The 24,849-nt window shown below is 39.0% G+C and overlaps 1 protein-coding gene across 2 annotated transcripts in view; it reads right to left on the reverse strand.

Annotated features, from left to right (window-relative positions):
• The window catches only part of GMEB1 (glucocorticoid modulatory element binding protein 1), a 46,210-nt gene that overhangs the window by 11,412 nt on the left and 9,949 nt on the right, over window positions 1-24,849 (reverse strand). Inside the window, exons 2-5 of one of the 2 annotated variants that reach the window (XM_006862213.1) lie at window positions 16,823-16,905; window positions 16,240-16,364; window positions 13,082-13,185; window positions 8,263-8,420 (exon numbers count right to left, since the gene is read on the reverse strand). In XM_006862213.1, the coding sequence (XP_006862275.1) occupies window positions 8,263-8,420; window positions 13,082-13,185; window positions 16,240-16,364; window positions 16,823-16,905 (470 nt within the window). Of the gene's footprint in view, window positions 1-8,262; window positions 8,421-13,081; window positions 13,186-16,239; window positions 16,365-16,822; window positions 16,936-24,849 lie in introns of both variants that reach the window. The other variant, XM_006862212.1, reaches the window with a different exon arrangement.

Raw genomic sequence — 24,849 nt, forward strand, 5'->3', positions numbered from 1 at the left:
AGCGGTAGTGAGGTTGGCCCAGGATCGGACATTGTTTCGTTCTGCTGTGCATGGGGTTGCTATGAGTTGGTTCCGACTCGATGGCACCTTACAACAACAATACCGACTCCAAGGCACATAACAACAACAACAATACTTTATTGTTGTTGTTAGGTGTGGTTGAATTGGTTCTGACTCACAGTGACCCTGTATATGGTTTCCAAGGAGTGGCTGGTGAGCTTGAACTGTTGACTTTGCGATTGTAACTGAGCAGTCCGGCACTATACCAGGACTCCGACTATACACCCGACTACATCTGTGGAAACTGGCTAGATCTGTGGAAAGAGATGATGGAGAAGCTTAATATCATCCTCCAAAACAAGGCTAGGACCAACTGTGAAATAGTTCATCAATTGCTCATATGCAAGTTCAGACTGAAGCTGAAGAAAGTTAAAATGAGTCCATGAAATTAAAATATGGCTTCGAGTATATCCTACCTGAATTTAGAGACCATCTCAAGAATAGGTTTGATGCTGTTTTGTTGTTAGACACCACCAAGTCAGTTTTGACTCATAGAAACCTTTGCACAACAGAACAAAACACTGCCCAGGGTTGTACCATTCTCATTATCATTGTTAAGCTTCAACTCATTGCTGCTGCCATTGTGCCAATCTATCTTGTTGGGAGTCTTCCTCTTTTTCACTGACCCTCCACTTAGCTAGCACGATGTCCTTCCCCAGGCACTGGTTCCTTCTGATAATATGTCTGAAGGGTGAGAGATGAAGTCTTGCCATCATGGCTTCTAAGGATAATTCTCAGTGTATTTCTTCCAACATAGCTTTATTTGTTTTTCTATTTGTTCTGTCATGGTACTTTTAATATTCTTCTCCAACACCATAACTCCAATGTATTAATTCTTCTACCGTGTTCCTTATTCACTGTCCAACTTTCACATGCATATGAAACTACTGAAAATGAATTCCTGGGGCCTTGTTCTTTTCCAAGGCTTTCAATGCACCTATGAGCTAGAACCGACCCGATGGCACCTAACAACAACAACACATGGGAAAAATATTGAATGACAATGGAAACAACAAAAGAAGATGGAAAGAATATTAAGATGCTTCGCTGTCTTTTGAATCTTTCAAGCTTTCAAGAGGGAGCCTAGATCCAGAGTGCACAGAGCAAAGTAGAATCTCCACTGAGCAGTATCCAATCTGTCTGGGCAGGGCTGATGAAAGGAGATGGGGATAGGTCTCTTGTGGTATAACTGTGAATAATAGTTATCAGGACTGACTGTGAGGGTTGTAAATGTAAAGGTAGCAAAAGGAGGGGAGTGACTGACTTTGCAGTCCAGGAGCGGAGGTCCCTGGGACCATCAAGGGAGAAGAGCAGAGAGCGGGACCCTACCCAGAGAAACAGGGACAGCAGAGATGGAGGCAGAGACAATGACGTGGAGAAATGAAGCAGCTGCGGACTCTAGACCCAGAGAGGGAGAGGGGCTGTGTTTTGACGATCGGGGGGCAGGCTTGCAGGGTATACGCTTTGGTTGGTTGATGATGCATGGAGGGGATTATAACCATAGCAATGAAATGACATATGATAGGATGAATGTAAAGCTAATGTTCTCCCATGTAAACGATCACATAATTCATAATAAAACATTAAAAACAAACAAACAAGAAGATGGAAGGAATATGCAAGAGTCATTGTACCAAAAGAAACTGGTTGACATTGAAACATTTGAAGAGGTACCATATGATCAAGAATTGATGATGTTGAAAGAATACAAGCAGCAGTGAAGACTGACAAAAAGCAAAGCTCCAGAAATTGATGAAATACAAATTGATACAGCACAGAAAGCACTCATTCATCAATGTCAATAAATTGGGAACACAGCTACCTAGCCAACAGATTAGAAGGGATCCAAATTTGTGCCCATTCCAAAGAAAGGTAAACCTACAGAATGTGGAAATCATTGAACAATACAATTAATACCACATGCAAGTAGAAATTTGCTGAAGATAATTTAAAAAGAGTTGCAGCAATACATCAATAGGGAGCTACTAGACATTTAAGCCAGATTCAGTCAAGAATGTGAATCTAAGAATACTATAGCTAACATCAGATGGATCTTGTCTGAAAGCAGTTAATAGATGTTTACTTGTGTTTTATTGACTATGCAAAGGCAGTCAACTGTATAGATCATAACAAACTATGGACAACATTGTGAAGAATAGGTATTCCAGAACACTTAATTGTGATCATGAGAAACCAGTACATAGACCAAGAGGCAGTTGTTCGAACAGAACAAGGGAATAGTTTAAAATAAGGAACAGTGTGCCTCAGCGTTACATTCTTTCACCATACTTATTCAAGCTATATATGCTGAGCAAATAATCTGAGAAACTGGAAAATGGAAAGAAGAACTGGCATCAGGATGAGGGGAAGACTCATTAGCAACCTGCAATATGCAGATGACACAAACATGTGCTGAAAGCAAAGAGGACTTGAAATGCTTACTGATGAATATCAAAGAGCACAGCCTTCAGTATGGATAGCACCTCAATGTACAGACAACAAAAATCCTCACAACTGAACCAAGAAACAACATCATGATATACTGAGAAAAAAGTGAAGTAGTAAAAGACTTCAATTTGCTTGGATTCATAATCAATGATCATGGAAGCAGTAGTCAAGAAAACAAATGATGTATTGCATTAAGCAAATCTGTGGCAAAAGATGTCTAAAGTGTTAAAAATCAAAGATATAAATTTGAGAACTAAGGTTCACCTGACCAAAGCCATGGTATTTTCAATGGCCTTATATGCATTTCAAAGTTGGAAACAGATAAGGAGATGTGAAGAGAATTGACATATTTGCATTATGATGATGTCGAGAAATACTGAAAGTACCAAGGACTGCCAAAAGAATAAATCTGTCTTGGAAGAAGTATAGCTAGAATGCTTCTTAGAAGTTAGAATGGCAATTACTTTGGAAATATTATCAGGTGGGACCAAGCCCTGGAGAAGGACCTTATGCTTGGTGATGTGGCGGGTCAGTGAAAAAGAGGAAGACCCACAACAAAATGGTTTGACACAGTGGCAGCTACATGGACTCAAAATGGCACAGGACTGGTCAGTGTTTTGTTCTGTTGTGCACAGGGTCACTATGAGGTTGAACCATCTGGATGGCACCTAACAACAATAATAAATGTAAGAGAAAGCGAGAGAAATGAGACACACACATAATCAGAAAGATTCACAAAGGAAAAAAACCTTCCCTATCAAAAAGAATTGAGAAAAATCAATCTGATCCAAACAGAAATATAGGCAATTGTGGAATATACACATTTTTGTTGTTGTTAGGTGTCGAGTCGGTTCCGACTCATAGCGACCTGTTCACAACAGAACACCAACCTCATAATCGTCTTTAAGCTTCAGTCCATTGATGCTGCCACTGTACCAATCCATTTTGTTAGGGAGCAGGGTGGCTTCCTCTTATTTGTTGAACCTCCACTCTACTAGCATGATGTCCTTCTCCAGGAACTGGTCCCGCCTGATTATATGTCTGAAGTACAAGATACAAAGTCTTGCCATTATGTCTTCTAAGGAGAATTCTAGCTGTACTTCTTCCAACAAAGATTTCTTTGTTCTTCTAGCAGTCCATGGTACTTCCAGTATTCTTCTGTAACACCGTAACTCCAATGTTGTTTGTAAATATACTGTTACAGTTGTTTAATTATCTTCAGCAAAACTTTACTTGCATGTAAATATCAATGATATTGTCCAATGTATCAATTCTATGGTCTTCCTTATTTACTGTCCATATGCATATGAAGTTACTGAAAATACCATGGCTTGGGTCAGGTGCACCTCAGTCCTCAAACTGACACCTTTGTGTTTAAACACTTTAAAGAGATCTTGTGAAGCAGATTTACATAATGCAACTTGTTGTTTGGTTTCTTGACTTCTGCTTCTATGAGTATTGATAGTGGATCCAAGCAAAATGAAGTATTTTACTTCAATTCTTTTCTCCATTTCTCATGATAATATTTATTGTTACAGTGATGAGGATTTTTGTTTTATGTTGAGCTGTAACCCATAATGCAAGCTATGGTCTTGGATCTTCATCAGTAAATATTTTAAGTCCTCTTCACTTTCCACAAGCAAGGTTGCATCATCTGCATATCACAGGTTGTTAATACGTCTTCCTGATGCCACATTCTTCTTCACATAATCCAGCTTCTCGGATTATTTGGTCAGGATACAGACTGAATATGTATGGTGAAAAAAATGCAGTCCTGGCCCACACCTTCCCCGACTTTAAAACATCTGGTGTTCTCTGGTTCTCTTCAAACAACTGCCTCTAGGTTTACATACAGGTTTCTCAGGAGCACAATTAATTGTTCCAGAATACTCATACTTCACAATGTTGTCCATAGCTTGTCATGATCCACATAGTTGAAAGCTTTTGAATAGTCAATAAGCACAGATAAACATCTTTCTGGTATTATCTGCACTCAGTGAAGATCCATCTGATGTCAGCAATGATATCCCTCATTCCATGTCCTTGTCTGAATCTGACTTGAACCTCTGGCTGTTGTTTGTAAATGTACTGTTACAGTTGTTTTTGAATAACCTTCATCAAAACTTTACTTGCATATTAATATCAATGATATTGTCCAATGATTTCCACATTCTGTTAGGTCATCTTTCTTTGGAATGGGCACAGATATGGATCTTTTCCAATCAGTTGACCAGGTAGCTGTCTTCCAAATTTCTTGGCATAGATGAGTGAGTGCCTCCAGTGCTGCATCAGTGTGTTGAAAGTGTGTTTCAATTTGTATTCCACCAATTCCCAGAACCTTTACTTTAAGCTTTTAGTGCATCTTGTATTTCTTCCTTCAATACCACTGGCTCTTGATCATATGCTATCTCTTGAAAATGGTTGAACATCATCCATTTCTTTTTGTTACAGTGACTCCGCATATTCTTTCCCATCTTCTTTTGATGGTTTCTGCATCATTCAGTATTTTGCCCACAGAATCCTTCAATATTGCAAGTCAAGGCTTGAATTTTTCTTCAGTGCCCTCAGCTTGACAAACGCTGAGTGTGTTCTTCCCTTTTGGTTTCTTAATACCAAGTGTTTGCACATTTCATTATAACTTATTTTGTCTTCTCAAGCTGCCCTTTGAAACCTTCTGTTCAGCTCTTTTACTTCCTCATTTCCTCCATTTGCTTTAACATTGCTACATTGGAGAGCAAGTGTCAGAGTCTCTTCTGACAACCATTTTGGTCTTTTGCTCTTTCTTGTCTTCTTAATGACCTTTTGCTTTCTTCTTGAATGATGTTCTTGATGTCATCCCACAACTTTTCTGGTCTTAGGTCATTAAAGTCAAATCTGTTCTTCAGATGATCTCTAAATTCAGGTGGGATATTTTGGCTCTTGTGGACTTGTTTTAATTTTCTTCAGCTTCAGCCTGAACTTGCATATAAGCAATTGATGGTCTGTTCCAATCTGCCGCTGGCCTTCCTTTGGCTGATGATATGGCACTTTTCCACTGTTTATTTCCACAAATGTAGTAAAATTGATTTATATTTATTCAATCTGGTGAGTTCCATGTGTATAGTCATCTCTTATGTTGTTTAATAACAGTATTTGCAATGAGTAAGTCATTGAACTTCCAGAGGTTCAAGTTGGATTCAGAAGAGGCCGTGGAACGAGAGATATCATTCCTGATATCCAATGGATCTTAGCTGAAAGCAGAGAATACCAGAAGGATGTTTACCTGTGCTTTATTGACTACACAAAGGCTTTCGATTGTGTGGATCATGACAAGCTATGGACAACATTGAGAAGTATGAGTATTCCAGTACACTTAATTGTACTTCTGAGAAATCTGTACCTAGACCAAGAAGCAGTTGTTCGAACAGAACATGGGAACACTGAATGTTTTAAAATTGGGAAAGGTGTGAGACAGGGTTGTATTCTTTCACCATACTTATTCAACCTGTATGCTGAGCAAATAATACGAGAAGCTGGGTTCTATGAAGAAAAATGTGGCATCAGGATTGGAGGAAGACTCATTAACAACTTGCGATATGCAGATGATACAACCTTCCTTGCTGAAAGTGAAGAGGACTTGAAACATTTACTTATGAAGATCAAGGAGCACAGCCTTCGATATGGATTACATCTCAAGGTCAAGAAAACAAAAATCCTCACCACTGGACCAATAAACAACATTTTTATCAATGGAGAAAAGATTGAAGTTGTCAAGGATTTCATTCTTCTTGGATCAACTATCAACACTCACGGAAGCAGCAGTCAAGAGATCAGACGACGTATTGCACTGGGCAAATCTGCTGCACAGGAACTTTTTAAAGCATTGAAGAGCAGAGATGTCAGCTTGAGGACTAAGGTGCGCCTGACCCAGGCCATGGTGTTTTCAATAGCCTCATATGGATGCGAAAGCTGGACAGTGAATAAGGAAGATCCTAGAAGAATTGATGCCTTTGAGTTGTGGTGTTGGAGGAGAATACTGAAAGTGCCATGGACTGCCAAAAGAACCAATAGATCTGTTTTGGAAGAAGTACAACCAGAGTACTGCTCCTTGGAGGTCAGGATGGCTAAGCTTCGTCTCTCATACTTTGGACATATTGTCAGGAGGGAACAGTCGCTGGAGAAGGATGTCATGCTGGGTAGGGTGGAGGGTCAGAGAAAAAGAGGAAGACCCCTAACGAGATTGATTGGCCAGGTGGCATCATTGATGGACTCAAGTGTGGCAGCGGTAGTGAGATTGGCCCAGGATTGGACATTGTTTCGTTCTGCTGTGCATGGGGTCACTATGAGTCGGTTCTGACTCGATGGCACCTGACAACAAGAAGTCATTGGTCTTATGAAATTCTATCATGCAATCTCCTGCATTGTTTCTATCACCAAGGCCATATTTTCCAACTATTGATCCTTCCTCTTTGTTTCCAACATTTGCATCCCAATCACCAGTAATCACCAATTCATCTTGACTGCATGTTTGAACAATTTCAGACTGAAGGAGTTGGTAGAATTCTTCAATTTCATCATCACTGGTTTTAGAGTTTGATGCGTAAATTTGAATAATAGTGGTATTAACTGGTCTGCCTTGTAGGCTTATGGATATTATCCTATCACAGGCAACATTAAATTTCAAGACAGATCTTGAAATATTCTTTTTAATGACGAATGTGATGCCATTCCTCTTCAAATTGTCATTTCCGGCATAGTAAACCATATGACTCTACACATGGAAGATATCAATACACAAACAGGTATCAGCAATGTCAGTAATCAAGAAAAAGAGCTTTGGCCAAATAGAAGGAAACAAAATAATTTCAGTATTTTTTTCCTTTAAGAGAGAGGCAAGTGACTGAAAATTTAAACTGTTAGGTATTTTATCCTTTTCTGAAATGATTTACTTCTAAAAGATTTGCTTCTATTCACCCAGTGGTTGCTCACAGGATATCAGGGCTTGCCAGAAGAAACATTGAGGTCAATTTTAGCACAATACTCCCCTAACCTTTTACATCCTTCAGCATTCTTGTGAATCTTTTAGGCCTGTTTATAAATCTTATGGAAATAGCTGAGACACATTCTATCCAGATGGCCTAAGTCTCCAGCTAGATTAACTAAATCCTTAACAAAGTTCTCACGTGGCAACATGTTTCCTGGATAGTCAGAAGCCATAGTTGCAAACTCAACAATACTGAAGTGAAGTGTCTGCCAATCCTGTCAACCATTTGTGAGAAGACTCAACTTAGGCACCAAGACTCATCCAGGAAAACATTACTGATCCTTATAGAGGAGTGTCCTGAGTCTCGGCCAGTCAGTGAGACATGGATATATCTCAGCTGAAAACTATTCATCATCCACTCTTCTGTGATCTCTTCTGACCACTAGTAGAGCAAAGGATTTTCAAAACAATATTAAATTCAACCCAGATAAGCCAAGTGAGACCAAAGGGAAACTCCTGATTAATCATTAAAACTACTGAATCATCTGTCTAGTGCTTACATATTAACATATTGTTAGAAAGAAACATGGAAAGCAAGTCTGGTCAATACGACTCATTTGGGAGAAACAAAATCTGTTTTGAAAGCAAGGAATCCCACCTAAGTTTACCATACCTGACAATAAAGCACAGCAATACTCCTGAGAATTGAAATTAAGAAACAAAGTGAGGTATAAGGGGTAACATTCTGCTAAAAAGTACAGTAGGTTTTCGGGTGGTTTCCTACCCCCTACCATCGGCCGAAGTGGGTGTCTGCACCACACTTGTTTGCTGTCCTGGCACCGGAGCTCTTGCACTGCTGATCAGAAGATCAAATTTGGTGCTTCTGCAGGTATTGGAGCACACCTTGTCATGTTGGTAAAAATCGATCTGTCCGGAGTCCATCATTTTCCTGTGCAAAGGTAGACAAGAAGTACCAGTTCAGTCTGTATTTCATCTAGAGGAAACTAGGCCTCAGGGATAAATAGAGACAACATTGTTGAGTCTACTCTGTAGATTAGTGAAACCCAATAGTATTCAAAGTCATTAGGTTGCAAAAATTCTAATTGGGGCTATAAAAATTTTCAATGGTCTTGCCCACATTTACCAGCAAAACACTTCTCTTCCTACTCTACTTACAATGAGTTCTCTTTCCTATTTCCTGTTACCACTGAGATTTAGGTAATACTCCTAACAGTAGCCAAGTTTTCCCATGTGAAACTCATTAAACCAAACCCAAAAGGTTCTGCTTTTGCCTAAAAAAACCAGTTCATCTCACAGCACAACTGAGAAATACCACAGCAGAATTCAAGACTTTTGATGAGCTTCTGGTATATTATTCCTAGTCCACTAAGATTTGAGTTTAGCACATGTAAAATACCTCGTGTTTTGGCCCACGGCCTATAATAACATTGTCCTGTGGATGCAGGTAGGATATTTTCTAGTGGGGACTTCGTAAAATCAGCTTTGATCTCTATAGGAGAGTTGTTGACTACATATACTTAGGAAAGTGGCAACAAATCTGACTGGACTAGAAACAATAATACATCATATTATAACTGTATTCCTGCGAACCACAAGGTCAGCAGTTCAAACCCACCAGCTGCTCCTCAGTAACACTATACAGGGCCACTATGACTCAGAACCAATTCAACGGCACTTAACAACAACAACAATTATAATATCATTTGTTTTTCATTAAAAGTTTCTTAGGCATTCTGATTCCTTTTAGATTTGGGGACATTTGACATATGCTTGTCTTTCTCAGCAAATAAAACAGACCAAGAACAATGAAAATGAAAATTACAGGTATTCACCCCAATTTTATTCAACTACTGATTTCTGTATACAAATTATCTGGAAAAAATAAAAACTTTTATAATGTTTATGTATCTTTGGTGATAAAAATAACATGTGAAGAAAAACCCCAACATTTACAAAGGAAATATAGAAAACTATAAAGAAAATAGTCCTTTATAGAGACCCTGTATGAGTTTCCGAGGAGCAACTGATAGGTTTCAGCAGTCAACCTTGTGGTTAGCAATCCAGTGCTGATCCTACAAGCACCACACCAGGACTCTATTATTTACATAACGTGTGTATTTTTAACACAGTTAAAATCATGCTGTTTATCTTATATTTTGTTCTCTTCCTTTACATCATAAGCAATTTTCCATGTAAAAACTCTTCAGAAATATTTTAATAACTACATAATTTCCCATGGTATATACTCATACATATTTAAATGTCATAAATTATTTTAGATGTCGCTTGACTATTTTACTTCATCATCATAAATACTTGTTTTCATCATAATAAATAATGCTGCAGTAATCTTTAGGGTTAATCTCTACAAGTACTATAGATTATTTCTTCAGACAGCTCTCTCAAAAAAAAAAAAAAAACGCAAAGAGTAAGATGTTTTTAAAGGCTCTTGGGACATGTTCTGCAGGAGATTTAATCATTCCTGACCACATTAAAAAATTTCCTATCAATAGTTGAGTGCTTAAGGAGCATCAACTAATAATTCATAATCTTTATTTGAGGAAAAAAATTATAATGGTAAACATGCTGCAAAACATTATATACTACTGAAAACAAAACATTATACTAGTGAATAAGTTAGACACAAAAGGACAAATACTGTATAATTACACTTATATGAAATATCTAGAATAGGCATATTCATAAAGATAAAAAGTAGATTAGAGGCCACCAGATGCTGGAAAGAGGGGAAAATGAGTTGTTATTATTAAATAAGTATAGAGTTTTTATTTGGGGTCATGACCTTTAACATGGCAGCTCTACCTCCTCAGCTTTGGTCAGTGGCTCTGGCCTCATCCCCTGGTACTCGTGAATAGCATCCCCACACTCCAAAACCAAACTGGTGAAGATCAGACTCTTTGAAACCTAGGAAGCTTTGGCCCTACTCTGAGATTGTGGCAACTCTGCTTCCCATGCTCCTTGTCTCTTCAGCTTCTGCTTCCTGGTTTCTTGGTTACCCACCTGACCTTGGGCAAGTGTTAGAAAGCTCTTTAACAATATGGTTGTGCTCAGAGGCACCCAACTCCACCAGTAAGCCTCTCTTGCTTCATGGATCAGCAAGCCTACCTCTGTCAACAAGTGCCCAGAGGTACCCAAGAAGTTTCCTGCTCAAAGGCACTCAGCTCTCTTGCTTCACAGGTCTTTGACATCTTGTGTTGGTTCAGCTGCCTGTTTCTCTGCCACTGCTTCTCACCATCTGTGCTATCTCCGGTATTACTGCTGTCGTCACTTTCTTCTAAGCCCTCACTATAAAACTGCCTTTGATGTTTATAATTCCATTCTCTCTTTTTTCCTACTTATTTTTTTTTATTGTGAATTGAATGAAGGTTTACAGACAAGATCATTAGTTTTACATTCAACAAATCATTGGCTTTGTTTCATCTCAATGACTGCAATTCCCTCCATGCAACAACAGTCATCCAGCTTCCTCCCTGTAATTGTTGTTGCTGTTAAGCGCCCTCAAGTCAATTCTGACTCATAGAAACCCTGTACAGGGTTTTCAAGGAGCAGCTGGTGAGTTTGAATCACCGACTTTGCAGTCAGAACCGACCTTGCAGTCCAGTGCTTATCCTACAGCACCACACCAGGACTCCTTCCTGAGGTTACTTGTGTATACATATCCTCTTTCAAACTTTTATATGTTTGTGGGATATATAAATATGTATATATTTATATCCACCCTTCCTCCCATACCCAGCCTGTGTCTCTGTCCATGTTATCTACACACATAACACTATTGTTCCAAGGTTGTATAGATATCACTATTTACCTCTATCCCCTTTAGCCCCTGCATACCTCCCTGTGTCATCACCTATCTTCATCCTTCTTCAGCCAATCTCTCTTTTCTAGTATACTGCCCTCCACCTTCCTGTATATTGCCCTCCTCTTCACCCAAGTTAATATGTGCCTATCCTCTAGCCAGTTAACCATCAATAGTCTCTTCAAGGCAATCTAGGCTTTTACTATTCTCTCTCTCCCACTGCCATCAAGTCAATTCTGACTCTTGGAGATTCTGTATAGGGTTTCCGAATCTGTAGATATTTATGGGAACAGAAAGCCTCATCTTTTTCCCACAAAGTGGTTGGTAGGTTTGAACTGCCAACCTTGTGGTAGCATTCCAGTGCTTATACTACAGTACCACCAGGGCTCCTTGACTTTTACCATTGGGTACCTTAAAACTCTTCTAGCTTTTACTCATTATCCAGTTTCAAAACCACTTTTACATTACAGGGTAGAGCAGCACCTCACTCTCCTGGTACCAAATTCCGTCTTAGTTATTTAGTGCAGCTGTGCCAGGAACACCACAAAGGGATGACTTAACATACAGAAATTTATTCTCTCAGAGTTTAGGAGCTGCAGGTTCTAGGAGAAGACTTTCTCTTTCTGCCATCCCTGGAGAAAGGGCTTTGTCTCCAACATCTGTAGGCCTGACATTCCTTGAAGAGTTCCATGTGTCTTGGCATCAATCTTCCTCTGGGTCTAGGACGTTATCAGTACAAGGATACTGAGACCAAAGGACATATTCTGCTCTCAGCCCCTCTTTCTTGGTGGTTGGAGATCCCCTACCTCCCTGCTCTACTGGCTTCTGTCTCCTTTTATCTCTTGTACAATAAAAGATAATGCAGACCACACTGCAGGGAAACCCAACCTGACTGAGAGTACAAGGGTACTGCATCCTAACAAACTACATCAAAGGGATTTCATTACATAATTGCCGAACCACCGAGAAACATGGCCCAGCCAAGTAGATGCATATTTTGGGGAGACACAATTCATTTCATGACAGGTAAAGAAAAATTTTTGGAAATGGTGATGGTTGCACAACATTGTAAATAAAATTAATGCTACTAAACTGTACATTTTTAAATTGCTAAACTAGGTGACACAACATGAATATGTAATCAATGTTACTGTATTATAAATGTAGAAATTGTGTTAGTAAATGTTATAGTGTGTTTATTTTCACCACAATTTTAAAAAATGGTCAACGTGACAAATTTTATGTTATATATATTTTACCACAATAAAAATTAATAAAGTAAACAAGGGTGAGGAATAATAAGACAATTCTCACATTCACTTCTATGGTACAGTAATGGCCAAGATTACATTCAATACGTCCAATAACTATTTATCAACAGCACCATTCTGCTTTACCAAATGATCCCAGGATTTGCTGGTCAGCCTACACTTCTCCATGGTTGCACAATTCCTCAGCACCAGATTTAGCTGTACCTCTGCTTGGTAATCTCAAGCAGGAGTGTCACCTACTCATGAGCTGCTCTGCTACCCAACACCCTAACATCAGAAAAATCTGCCCTAAATGCTAAGAAAAGTTCATTTAATTCATGTCTTCCTTCCCTACCAGGAATTTTAAAAACAAGTTGATGAAGGTAAGATCCTTTAGTCAATCCTTTAGATAAAATAGAAATTTCAAATTAAAGATAAAAGAGTAGATTCTCTGGATTCTACTATAATTAAATGTCCCAGAGTGTATTGGAAGGTGTAATGCTTTCCATTAGTGCTTACCTGAGCATAATTCCACCCAGACGAATGGCTCTCTTCCAGTCCTTCAGGGTGGACTTTCCAGCCAGATGAACAAAATGCTTGGGGCTGATCAACTGATCATTGAACTAAAGTCAAAATAAAAGTCAAAACATTACAATGTGAAATTAGCAAGATCAAGAGGGAAAAGATAGAGATGATAAATCTACTTGTTATGTACAAAGATATACAGACAACACCCTAAGTTATGTGGTTGGTAAGTACCTTCAAGTTGGTTTCGACTCATAGCAACCCTATAAAGGGTTTCCAAGGAGTGGCTGGTGAGTTCTGAACCGCTGACCTTGCGAGTCAAACTGACCCAGCAGTCCCAATGCTTATTCTATAACACCACACCAGGAGCTCCTTACATTTGTATTATGCAGCTTCCTGCCCTACTGCACCAGGGAAGATGATCCTCTACCTGAGCAGAGTGCCCTTTTTTGGTACAAAGCTACAGAGGACATCAGAAGGATCAGAGAAGAATGTATTGGTTAGCTCCTAAAATCCATTTTGGCCTGAATCAGGTACTTCAGTCTAATGTTGTAAAGGCTATTCAAATACAGTGATTTCACAAGTAATCTTGTGATCTCCTAATGATCAGTCTCATTAGGACTTGGTAGATCAGGTAGATTAGGACTTGGCAGGAAAAGGTAAGTATGGCAAAATCAAAAGCACTGCAGATCCTCAAAATGCTTTAATCCTTAATGATTTTTTAGGATGATGTGACTACCTTCTATAGATACAGCTGTGTCTACCAATGAACACAGAATGTATGTAGTCATTTCCTTATTTGTTCTCATGATTTATTTATTAACCCTACCACAATGCATACCAGTGTAAGACATCTGTTCTATATGTTTCTATGATGCTCTCAAATCCTTAAGATATGTCACTATTATGCTTTTAAAATACATATATATATAATCACTCATAAAGGACTCCTGGTGTAGTACTGTAGGATGAGCACTGGATTGCTAACCACAAGGTCAGTGGTTCAAACCCACCAGTTGTTCCTAGGAAACACTGTTGTTGTTAAATGCCACCAAGTTGGTTCCAACTCACTGCAACCCTGTACAGGGTTTCTGAGGAGTGGCTGGTGAGTTTGAACAACTGACCTGATGTTCAAACCAACCTTGCAACTGAGTGCTTAGCCTATGGTTGTCATTGTCTAGTGTTGTCAGTCAGATGCGACCCATAGCAACCCTGTCTAGGGTTTCCTGAGAGCGACTGGTAAGCTTGAACCACTGACCTTGTGGTTCAGACCAACTCTGTAGTCCAGCACATTAACCCACAGCGCCACACCAGGACTCCACTATCCTATGGTATCACACCAGAACTCCACTATACAGGGTAGCCATTAGTCAGCCACTCATCAGTACCAAACAACAAAAAATCACTCATAATATGAATATAAAAATAGAAGTATATCTACCTTCCTGAGGCTTTCTAATATTAACTGTAAATCATCTGTTGTTGTTGTTAGGTGCCATCGAGTCGGTACTGACTCATAGTGACCTTATGCACAGCAGAACAAAACACTGCCCAATCCTGGGCCAACCTCACTACTGTTGCCACACTTGAGCCCACTGATGCTGCCACTTGGCCAATTCATTTTGTTGGGGGTCTTCTTCTTTTGCTCTGACCCTCCACCTTACCAAACATGATATCCTTCTCCAGTGACTGGTCTCTCCTGACAATATGTGCAAAGTATGAGAGACGAAGTTTGGCCATTTTGGCCTCCAAAGAGCACTCTGGCTGCACTTCTTCCAAAACGGATCTATTGGTTCTTTTGGCAGCCCTTGGCACTTTCAATATTCTCCTTCAACACCATTAAGTCAAAAGCATCAATTCTTCTATGGTCTTCCTTATTCACTGTCCAGCTTTCATATGCATATGACGTTATTGAAAATACCATGGCTTGGGTCAGGTGCACCTTAGTCTTCAAGCTGACATCTTTGCTCTTCAACACTTTAAAAAGGTCTTGTGCAGCAGATTTATAGATCATAAGAAAGTTATTTAGAAAATTTCTGAACTTAAGATATTTTGAACCAGCATGCTGTGACACCAGAAAACATAACCTAAACCTAAACAAACTTAATAATCTCTAACCTTGAAGAAAGGATGCATCATCTGGCTCTCTCTAACTCTGAAGAACAGATGTAACATACTAATCTTTAATGTCACAGTGGCCCTTGTTGTATGGAACCAAGGTGACAAATTTATAATATAAATGCTAAATTTCTGCTCACTCACTGAGAGAAGACAGAGGTAGAACTGAGATTCTGACTGCCCCTGCTGACCTTGGACCTAATATATAAGGAAAGCCTACTGAGCTTTAGAACACCACCACCACCACCACCACTGAGCTTTAAGTCACAATTAAGCTTTCTTCCTGAGATCTCTTGTTAAAGGTTAAAGCCTCAAGGCTAAAGAGTTGAACTCTAATGATGGAACTAACATTTTAATTATTAATTCTGATTCTCTGATTCTAAGTCATCGCTGTGAAGACTTATTTGTATGGCTTGCCATGACTACTCCGTAATACACTAAACGAGTTAATGCATTGCCAAACCGGAGCATCTGTTAATTTTGTAAGATCAAGTACTTGTACAGCAGCATTTTACATATTATGTCATCTAATACGCTAGCAATCTTACAATATACATGCATGATTATGAGTGTGGCATTTGTAGGATAAACCCTGGACTGCTAATCCTCCAACCACTCCTTAGAGGCATTATGAGTCAGAATCAACTAGACAGACCTTAACAACAACAAAAGTATTAAATAACTTGTTCAGGGTAACCCAATAGTCAGTAATATAGATAGAACTCCATTGATTCAACAAATATTTATTTTAATAAAAAAATAAGCAAATTTTTACTGATCACCTATAATATACCAAGTACCATTCTAGGTGCTAGAGATACATTCGTGAACAAGACAGACAAGCTCCCTGTTCTAGTAGAACTTGTATTGTAGTGGGATGTGAGCCCAAGTCAATTCTAAAATCCTATTTTTCCTACTGTGACACAATGGAACTAAAGCCACAAAAGTAAAAATTAAAAAAAAAAACATTGATACGGTAGGCAAAAAAACAAGGCATCCTAAGACAGGTCCCAACAATGGGAGAAGAGAATTACCTTGACACACTTTACATTTATTCCTGGACATACAAACTTCTTCCAGAGGAGGATGGCTTTGCTCTCCCCACAAGTGATGGGGTAAGCAATTTCCATATCCTCATTTGCTTCTATAGTGCTTGCATCTAAAAATGGGAAAAAGCATCAGTTATTTACTGAACAGCTCCCACCCAAGAAAGCGTCAATTCAAATTCTAGTAGCCCAGTTCCTCTGAGGGAGTAACAGTTCAAACTTGTTGGTATTAAGAATCCTCAGGAAGAAGTTAAACCTGATAGTTGTCTTACCACTCCTCTGCCATTGTGTGCTATGTACATAATCTGACTGATTTTATTTAGTTCTTATGAAGCAGCAAGTGCTTCCTCTATTTTCTGCATTAAGACTGAGAAAGGCAAAGTGATTTTTCCCAAGGACAAACAACTGAGAAATGAGACAATTGGATTCCATCTCAGCTTTGTCTAACTGTAAAATTTTATTTTCTTTCCATTGACTATATCCCAGTCAGTTGTTAGTAGTCTTCAAGAGACAACAAATCTTAACCAAGTAAACTAAGGTCAAAGGCACTAGGAACAACAAAATGACTTACCAATCCCTTCTTCAATTTTGTGTATGGTGTGAGTTTCTACTGCCACAACCGCTGTGTTGTTTTCTGATCCAGCTTCATAAATCCTGTTGTAAAAGTGTCCATCGATAAACAAACTACATAAATCATGAAAAAATTAATATTCACAGCATGGGGTTAAGAAATTTGTTTTAATCTATCCCATAAGGAATAAAATAAATATGCTTTACAACTCTACATAAATGTTAGTGCTTTTGACTAGTTAACTCTATACTTAAACTCCAGGATTGCTTAGCAGCTACTACCATGGAAATGAATCAATAACTTTCCTCACCTCAAGGAAAGTCATTCTCCTCTTGCTACTGTATTTATACCAGTACTTGCTATTGTACTACACCAAGTATTTCTCTTCATAACTTTTAATGCCCGTAACATTAGATTAATACAGATTATGTCATATTATACAAGCATCTTGACAAGACTAAATAGTAGCATCACTGGATAGTTTAAGCAGAAGAACCATGAAAAGTAATATGTTGAATATGTTGACCACCAAAGTTAATGTCCTTTGTTGAAATCTGAGCAATTTAGCACGTTTGAAAGCACCACAACTGACATGAGCAGAGTCTAATTGAAAAAAAAAAAATGATGAGACTATGCCCACAGTAACTATCAGCAGCTAAAGGCAGCACTTAGGGAAAGATTATACATAGCCCAAGTCTCTCTAAAATGTTTCACCTTCTAAGAAATGTGCTCTTCATACACTTAACACTGAGGTCCTTTGTTTCATTTCTACATGGTAATCATTAACCTTATTACTTGAAAGCACTTCCTAAGTATTATTTCAGTAAAGTTTTGCATCAATAACTACCCACTTCCATGGTGGTACCTAGCATAGACCACACTTCAGAATTCCATGATATAGTTAACTGTTAAATGAATAAATTAATTTTGATGCTCTATAGGTCTTTGCCAAACTCAGGATGCCAAAAATAACCACGCTATGTGGCCAGAGACGGGTAAGGATCACGTGGAACCTTGGCAACCTAAGACAGAGCCATTGCCATGCTGCAATGAGTTTCGATGACAGGTTAAGACGGAGGAATTCTCACTGATGCAGCGTCCCTTAAACAAATAATAAATAAGGGGGAATCTGATGCAGACCGTGCAGACCCGGTCAGGAGTTCAAGTCCCTGTGGGCCCAAGCGTTGCAGACCGTCCAAACCATAGGCTCTGAGGATCAGACTTTAGCCACCTAGCAGACATAGCAAACTGTCCTTCATCTGATTATTAGTTATGCTTGTTAGTAATTGCATACATGAGCCCTGGATATCCACAGATAAATGTAAAAACCTTCCCTAAAACCGAGACTGTAAATTCCAAAAAGGCAAAGTTCCCCCGCCCCCCCAAAAAAAGCTAAAGAGGATAGAGAGAAACACTTAACTGATGATATATGGAGGGGATTATAATCAATGTAATGAAACAAGTCATATGAATGGTTGAATGTGAAACTGATGATGTGCCCTGTAAACTTTCACTCAATCCACAATAAAAACCTTAAAAAAGAGAAAAAAAAAAAGAAATTTGGAAGACAAAAAAATAAATACATAAATAAATAATTAATTAAAAAGCCAAAAATAAATAAATAAATAACCACGCTATTCTCCCTCTCCTACACTGTACTGGACCGGAAGTTTGATTTGAACTGCAAGGTCAGCGGTTCAAATTCACAGCCGCTCCTCAGAAACCCTAAACAGGGTCACTATGTGTCAGAGTTGACTCAATGGCATTTAACAACAACTACTGCTCTTCTTCCTATATTGTCTTTTCTTTTTAATCGCACCACTCAGCACACTGTAGCCTAAGCCAAACCCACTGCCATCGAGTTGATCCTGACTCATAGTAACCCTATAAGACAGAGCAGTGCTGCTCCTTAGGGTTTCTATCTTTACAGGAGTAGACAGTCTCATTTTTCTCCAGAGGAACAGGTGCTAAATTTGAACTGCTAATTTCTCCCTTTTCCTCTGCTCTAACAAATAACTACCAGATATAATGCACTGGACTGCAATGTCAGTTTGAACCAAAAGGTCAGCAGTTCAAATTCACCAGCCACTCCTTGGAAACTCTATACAGGGTTACTATGGGTCAGAACTGACTGAACGGCACTTAACAAAAACAGTAGGCAAAAGATTGGTAGTTCAAACTCACCCAGCAGCACTGAAGAAACAGGTCTAGTGATCTGCTTCCATAAAGACTGCTGTTGATGTCAAGTGCCATTGCATCGGTTCCGACTCATAACAATCCAGTATAGGGTTTCCAAAGAGCAGCTAGTGAGTTTGAACCACTGACCTTGTGGTTCAAACTGACCTTGCAGTCCAAAATGCCATCTTTTTTTATATCTCTGCTTTTCCCCTTCCTCCCTTTGCCCCATCAATTTGTTTTTCGATAAGTATCCTCTATGGGAGCTCTGGAGTCCTGGTGTGGCACCGTGGGTTAATGCATCAGACTGCAAAACTGTTTAAACTGCAAGGTTGGTGTTTTAAGCTTACCAGCTGCTCCTCAGAAACCCTATACAGGGTCGCTATGGGTTGGAACCGACTTGATGGCACTTAACAATAATAACAACACGGGTGCTCTGGTAGCATAGTGGTTACATTGCTAACCTCAAAGTCAACAGTTCGAAATTACCAGCTGTTCCATAAAAGAAAGAAGAGGCTTTCTGCTCCCTTAACGACTTACAGCCTCGGAAACCCTATGCAGAGTCACTATGAATTGGAAGTGACTCCATGGCATATAACCACCACCACGGGAGCCCTTGTGGCAAAGTGAGTTAAGCATTGGGATGATAACTCACCAGCTGCTCAGCTAAAGAAAGGTGGGGCAGTCTGCTTCTGTAAAGAAACCCAAAAACCCCACAGAGCAGTTCTCCTCTGTCCTATAGTGTCTGAGTCGGAATCACTCAATGGCAATGGGGTTGGCTTGGTTTGGCTTTTCCTATCTCTTTCATCATAATCCCTCCAGTATAATCACTTACTTCCTTCTCTTGACCCAATTATACTTAGTCACAACACCTGTTAACACTGAATGCTATACACTTGTTTACCTTCTCTCCCCTTGGGCATAGTCTAAGAGGCCCCTGAAAGCAGGCTATTTCCAGCACATAGCACACTGTGTGGGGCATGGCAAGGCACCCAATAAACAGCGTTCAATGAATGAAAATTGTGATGAACATGACCATTGCTTCAAATAAGATTTTTAAAGTAATTCTAAATGATAAATATGTGAAAAAATCTCTGGAAATAATAAATTCTTATTTACATGCTGTGGGTTATTGCACCAGACTGCAAAGCCGTTTGAACTGCAAGGTCAGCGGTTCAAGCTCACCAGAGTCTCCTCGGAAACCCTGCATACAGGGTCACTATGGGTTGGAACCGACTCAACGGCACTTAACAACAACAACAACAATACGTAATTTCAATAGCCAGTAAATTGTACTTTGGGGTAGGAGGTAGGGGACATGCACTACATTTTTATGAGTACATAAGGTTTTATCAGGGAAATATTTTCTAAAGCAACTCAGCATAATGAAAGATTTAGGGTAATTGTCTATACTTACTATGTTATTGTTGTTAAGTGTGGTCGAGTCAGTTCCGACTCATAGTTGCCCTGTTTCCAAGGAGCGGTTAGTGGGTTTGAATCACCGGCCTTACAATTAGCAGTTCAGTGCTTATTATACAACACCACAACAGGGCCCCATACCTACTATGGTGGTCAGGGTGGTGTGCTGACTCGAACAATGCTGTGTAGGGTTTTTGAGGCTGTAAATCTTTCTCCTGTTGAGCAGCTGGTGGATTCGAACCACCAACCATGCAGTTAACAGGTTAACAGCCCAACATGCAATCCACTATACCACCCTTACCTTCTATAACTACAATAAAAAATTATAAGATATGTTCATAATGTTAACAAAGCACTTTAAGATATTGACATGCCTTGTGAATGATCAAAGGAAAAGGTAAAAATTGTTTACAGAACTTTAAAGTTAAGTCTATTCTATTGTATGCAAATTCTCTAAAAACTGATAATTTACCTATACACCAATTCTTTTTATCCAGATTGTTAAAGAAACAGTCTATTTAATTGACTATTGGATTAAAAATGAAGGATTCCCTCAAAACTGAACTGCTATTACATAAGGTATCTTAAGGAGTGTAGTGGTTACAAATTGGGCTGCTAATTTCAAAGAAAGAAGTTCGAAACTACCAGATGTTATACAGGAGAAAGATAAGGCTTTCTGCTCCTGTAAAAATTTACAGCCTTGGAAACCCGTACAGGGTCGCTATGGGTCAGAACCGACTCCACAGCTCATAACCACCACTACACCAAGGGGTACCCTACTGATGTGAAAGATTTAATACATACTCCTAACACGTGAATTTTCTATTAGGGAATAATGTGAGCATGAAAGGGAAAATAGAGCCATTACTCCTCAATTTAGTCTGTTATATTTGGAGTGAATTTCCTCTACAGAAAAAAAGTCAGCACACTGAATAACCTTACATAGTACTAACGTCACAAGACCCTGATGTCATCATGCTACAAATTCTACTATGAATTGAAAGCGAACTGGAAATTAGCTAAGAATGGAAATGGAAGTCCTAGCACCTCCATTCCTCCTAGAAATGTTTTAAGCATGTTATAAAAGACTTTTTTGAAAAAATTAATAATCTTTTTTATTTTTTTAAGAAAGCACATACTAAACAATTCTATCTTGAAACACTCCTGGAATTTACGGCCTTATAAATTAAATATGTCAATTATAGCCTTATACTTTAGTTATCTGTGAAAACAAGTTTAAAGTGAACATCTTTTATAACCAATCTAGCTTTAATATGAAAACATTTTCTCTATACAATGAGTTAGATTCTATATATTCATACTATGAAACTTTTACTATTTTACTAGACAGTCTATATTTGCTTTATAATATGTTGCTAAAAACTTGTATATAATGAACACTTTAAATGAAGTATAAAATGTAACATATGCAAAAGCTAAAAAGATGTATAGAGTTCTATACACTGAAAAATATAAAAAGCATTTATATTAAATTCCTAATTTCTTGACTTTTACTACCTGTGCTTTATTGACTATGCAAAGGCTTTCAGTTGTGTGAATCATGATAAGCTAAGGGCAACACTGTGGAGTATTCTAGTATTCTAGAACACTGAATTGTACTCATGAGGAAACTGTACACAGACCAAGAGGCAGTCAGTTGAACAAAACAAGGAGCACTGAATGGCTTAAAATTTGGAAAGGTATGCACCAGGTTTGTACTCTTTCACCATACTTATTCAATTTGTATGCTAAGCAAATAATATGAGATGCTGCATTATATGAAGCTGCACTAACAACCTGCAATATACAGATGATACAACTTTGTTTGCTTAAAGTGAAGATGACTTAAAATATTTACTGATGAAGATCAAAGACCACAGCCTTCAGTATAGGTTGAACCTCAGTGTAAAGAAAACAAAAATCCTCCATACACAGAGTAAACAGGGATGGGCAAATTGGACATTGGCTATCCAAAAAGGGGGAGGGGGGGAACCACAAAGGCAAGAAGTGACTGGCTTACAAGCTTTCAAGAGGGTACCTAAATCCAGAGGGCGAGGAGGAAGGTAGAATCTCCACCGAGTAGTATCCAGTCTGTCTAGGCGGGGCTGATGAAAGGAAATGTGGATAGGTCTCTTGTGATACAATAGGGAATAATTGTTATTCTATGATTGTGAGGGTTGGAAATGTAAAGGCAGACGTTTTATAGCAAGGAGGAGAGTGATTAACTTTTCAGTCTAGGAGCAGATGTCCCTGGGACCATCAAGGGAGAAGAGGAGAGAGCGGGACCCTACCCAAAGAAGCAGTGATGCCTGAGACAACGACGTGGAGAGATGGAGCAGCTGGGGACTTTAAACACAGAGAGAGAGAAGGGGCTGTGTGCTGATGACCCCCGGGGGGGGGATGAGGAGGGTAGGCTTGTAGGATATACCCTTTGGTTGTTTGATGATGCATGGAGGGGACTGTAACCATGGCAATGAAATGATATACAATAGGATGAATGTAAAACTAATGCTCTCCCATGTAAACTATCACATAATTCACAATAAAACATTAAAAAAAAAAAAAATCCTCACCATGGACCAATAAACAACATTCTTGAAAATGGAGGAAAAATTGAAGTTTTCAAGGACTTCATTTTGCTTGTATCACCCATCAACACTCATGGAAACAGCAGTCAAATCAAACAATGTATTGCATTAGTCAAATTCTGCTACATAAGACTTCTTTAAAATGTTCAAGAGCATCCCATCCAGAGCCTTCTGTGGTGGGACATTCCTACTTGAAAGGACAAGCAGACCAACCTGGAGCAGCTAGAGGAACAGAAGGTACTTCTTGAAAGAAAGATCAGCAGGAAAAATCAAAATAAAAAATGGCAGTCTGATTGGCTACTACAAAGAACAAGCAAGTTGTTCGCTGGGGAGCAATCAAGGCAAGCAATCAAGTCCCTTCAGGACAAACCCCCTCCAAGACTAAAACTCAAAAGGGAATAAATACACAAGCAGGTATGTAAGCTTGCTGGCAACCACACTGGTCTACTGATGAGTGGAAGTGGGGGAAAAGCAGCAATGAAGATATGGGCTGAGTTCTACCACTTTCCATAGACTCCCATTGTCCTGGAGATGAAAGGGAGAAGAGGAAGGTTTCCTGGTTGGTCCAAAGTATGGTGAAACCTGAGGACTCCTGGGCCTGTGGACAAGGACCTACCCACAGATGGCTAGAAATGAAAGGGACGCATCCAGCTGATATGAAGTGAGGGGAGACGCACAAAAATGCCCAAACATGAAGATAGTACCATTTGATCTAGCTTCAATGGCAGGATGATCAGAACTCTACTAGAGGAAGATAAAAAAAATTTTGATAAAGTGTAAATTGCTACAATTTGATGAACTTGACCTATACTTATGAATGTAGTAGAGTTCAAAATACCAACTGAGAGGAAAGGATCTTCACATCAAGGATCATTCCCATCCCCTCTGTACACAGGATAGATAGGGATGGGCAACTTAGATATTGGCTACCTAAAATGGGGAGGCTATAAAGGCACGAAGTGACTGGCTTACACGTTTTCAAGAAGCAGTTTAGTTTCGGTGTGCAGGGGAAAGTAGAACCCCCACTGAATAGTTTTCATTTTGTCTAGACGGGCCTGGTGAAAGAATATAGGGATAAGATTTTATGATTCAATACTGAGTAATTAATATTATGACTAATTGTGATTGTCACAACTGTAAAGGTACAAGTTTTGTAACAAAAAGGTGGGACTAGTTAATATTACAGTCCAGAAACAGAGGACCCTAGGACCATCAAGGGAGAAGAGCACTAGCGGAATGTGGGACCCTATCCAGAGAAGCAGCAACACCAGAAATGGAGGCAGAAATGATGACATGAGGAGAGGGACCAGTTGAGTACTCTATACTCATGGTAACAGAAAGGCTGTGTGCTGGCAGCCAGGAAGCAGGCTTGCAGAATGTGCCCTTCGGATGTTTAAATGATTATATATTCCTGGGTGTTTTTGAGTACATCCAAAAAAAAAAAAAAAACCAGAGGGAACAGAGCAAATACTGTTGAATGATGATACATGGAGCGGATTGTAATCATTGCAATTAAACGATGAGTGTAAAACTGATGCTCTCCCATGTAAACTATCACTCAAGTCACAATAAAAACTAAAAAAAAACAAAAAACAAAAAAAACTGAATTGTCAGGCATAACTTCATCATTAAAGCAGCGTGTTCACTTTTTAAAACTTTAAAAAGGTTTTTTGTACAGATTTGCCCAATAAAATGCCTCACTTGAAAAAAAAAAAATCAAAATGAAGTGTTCAAGACCAAAGATGGCACCGTGAGGACTAAGGTGCACCTGACCCGAGCCATGGTATTTTCAATAACCTCATATGCAAGTAAAAGTTGGACAATAAGAGGGGAAAAAAAAAAAAA

This window comes from Chrysochloris asiatica, unplaced genomic scaffold, assembly GCF_000296735.1.
Source record: "Chrysochloris asiatica unplaced genomic scaffold, ChrAsi1.0 scaffold00047, whole genome shotgun sequence".
NCBI classification, from domain to species: Eukaryota; Metazoa; Chordata; class Mammalia; order Afrosoricida; family Chrysochloridae; genus Chrysochloris; species Chrysochloris asiatica.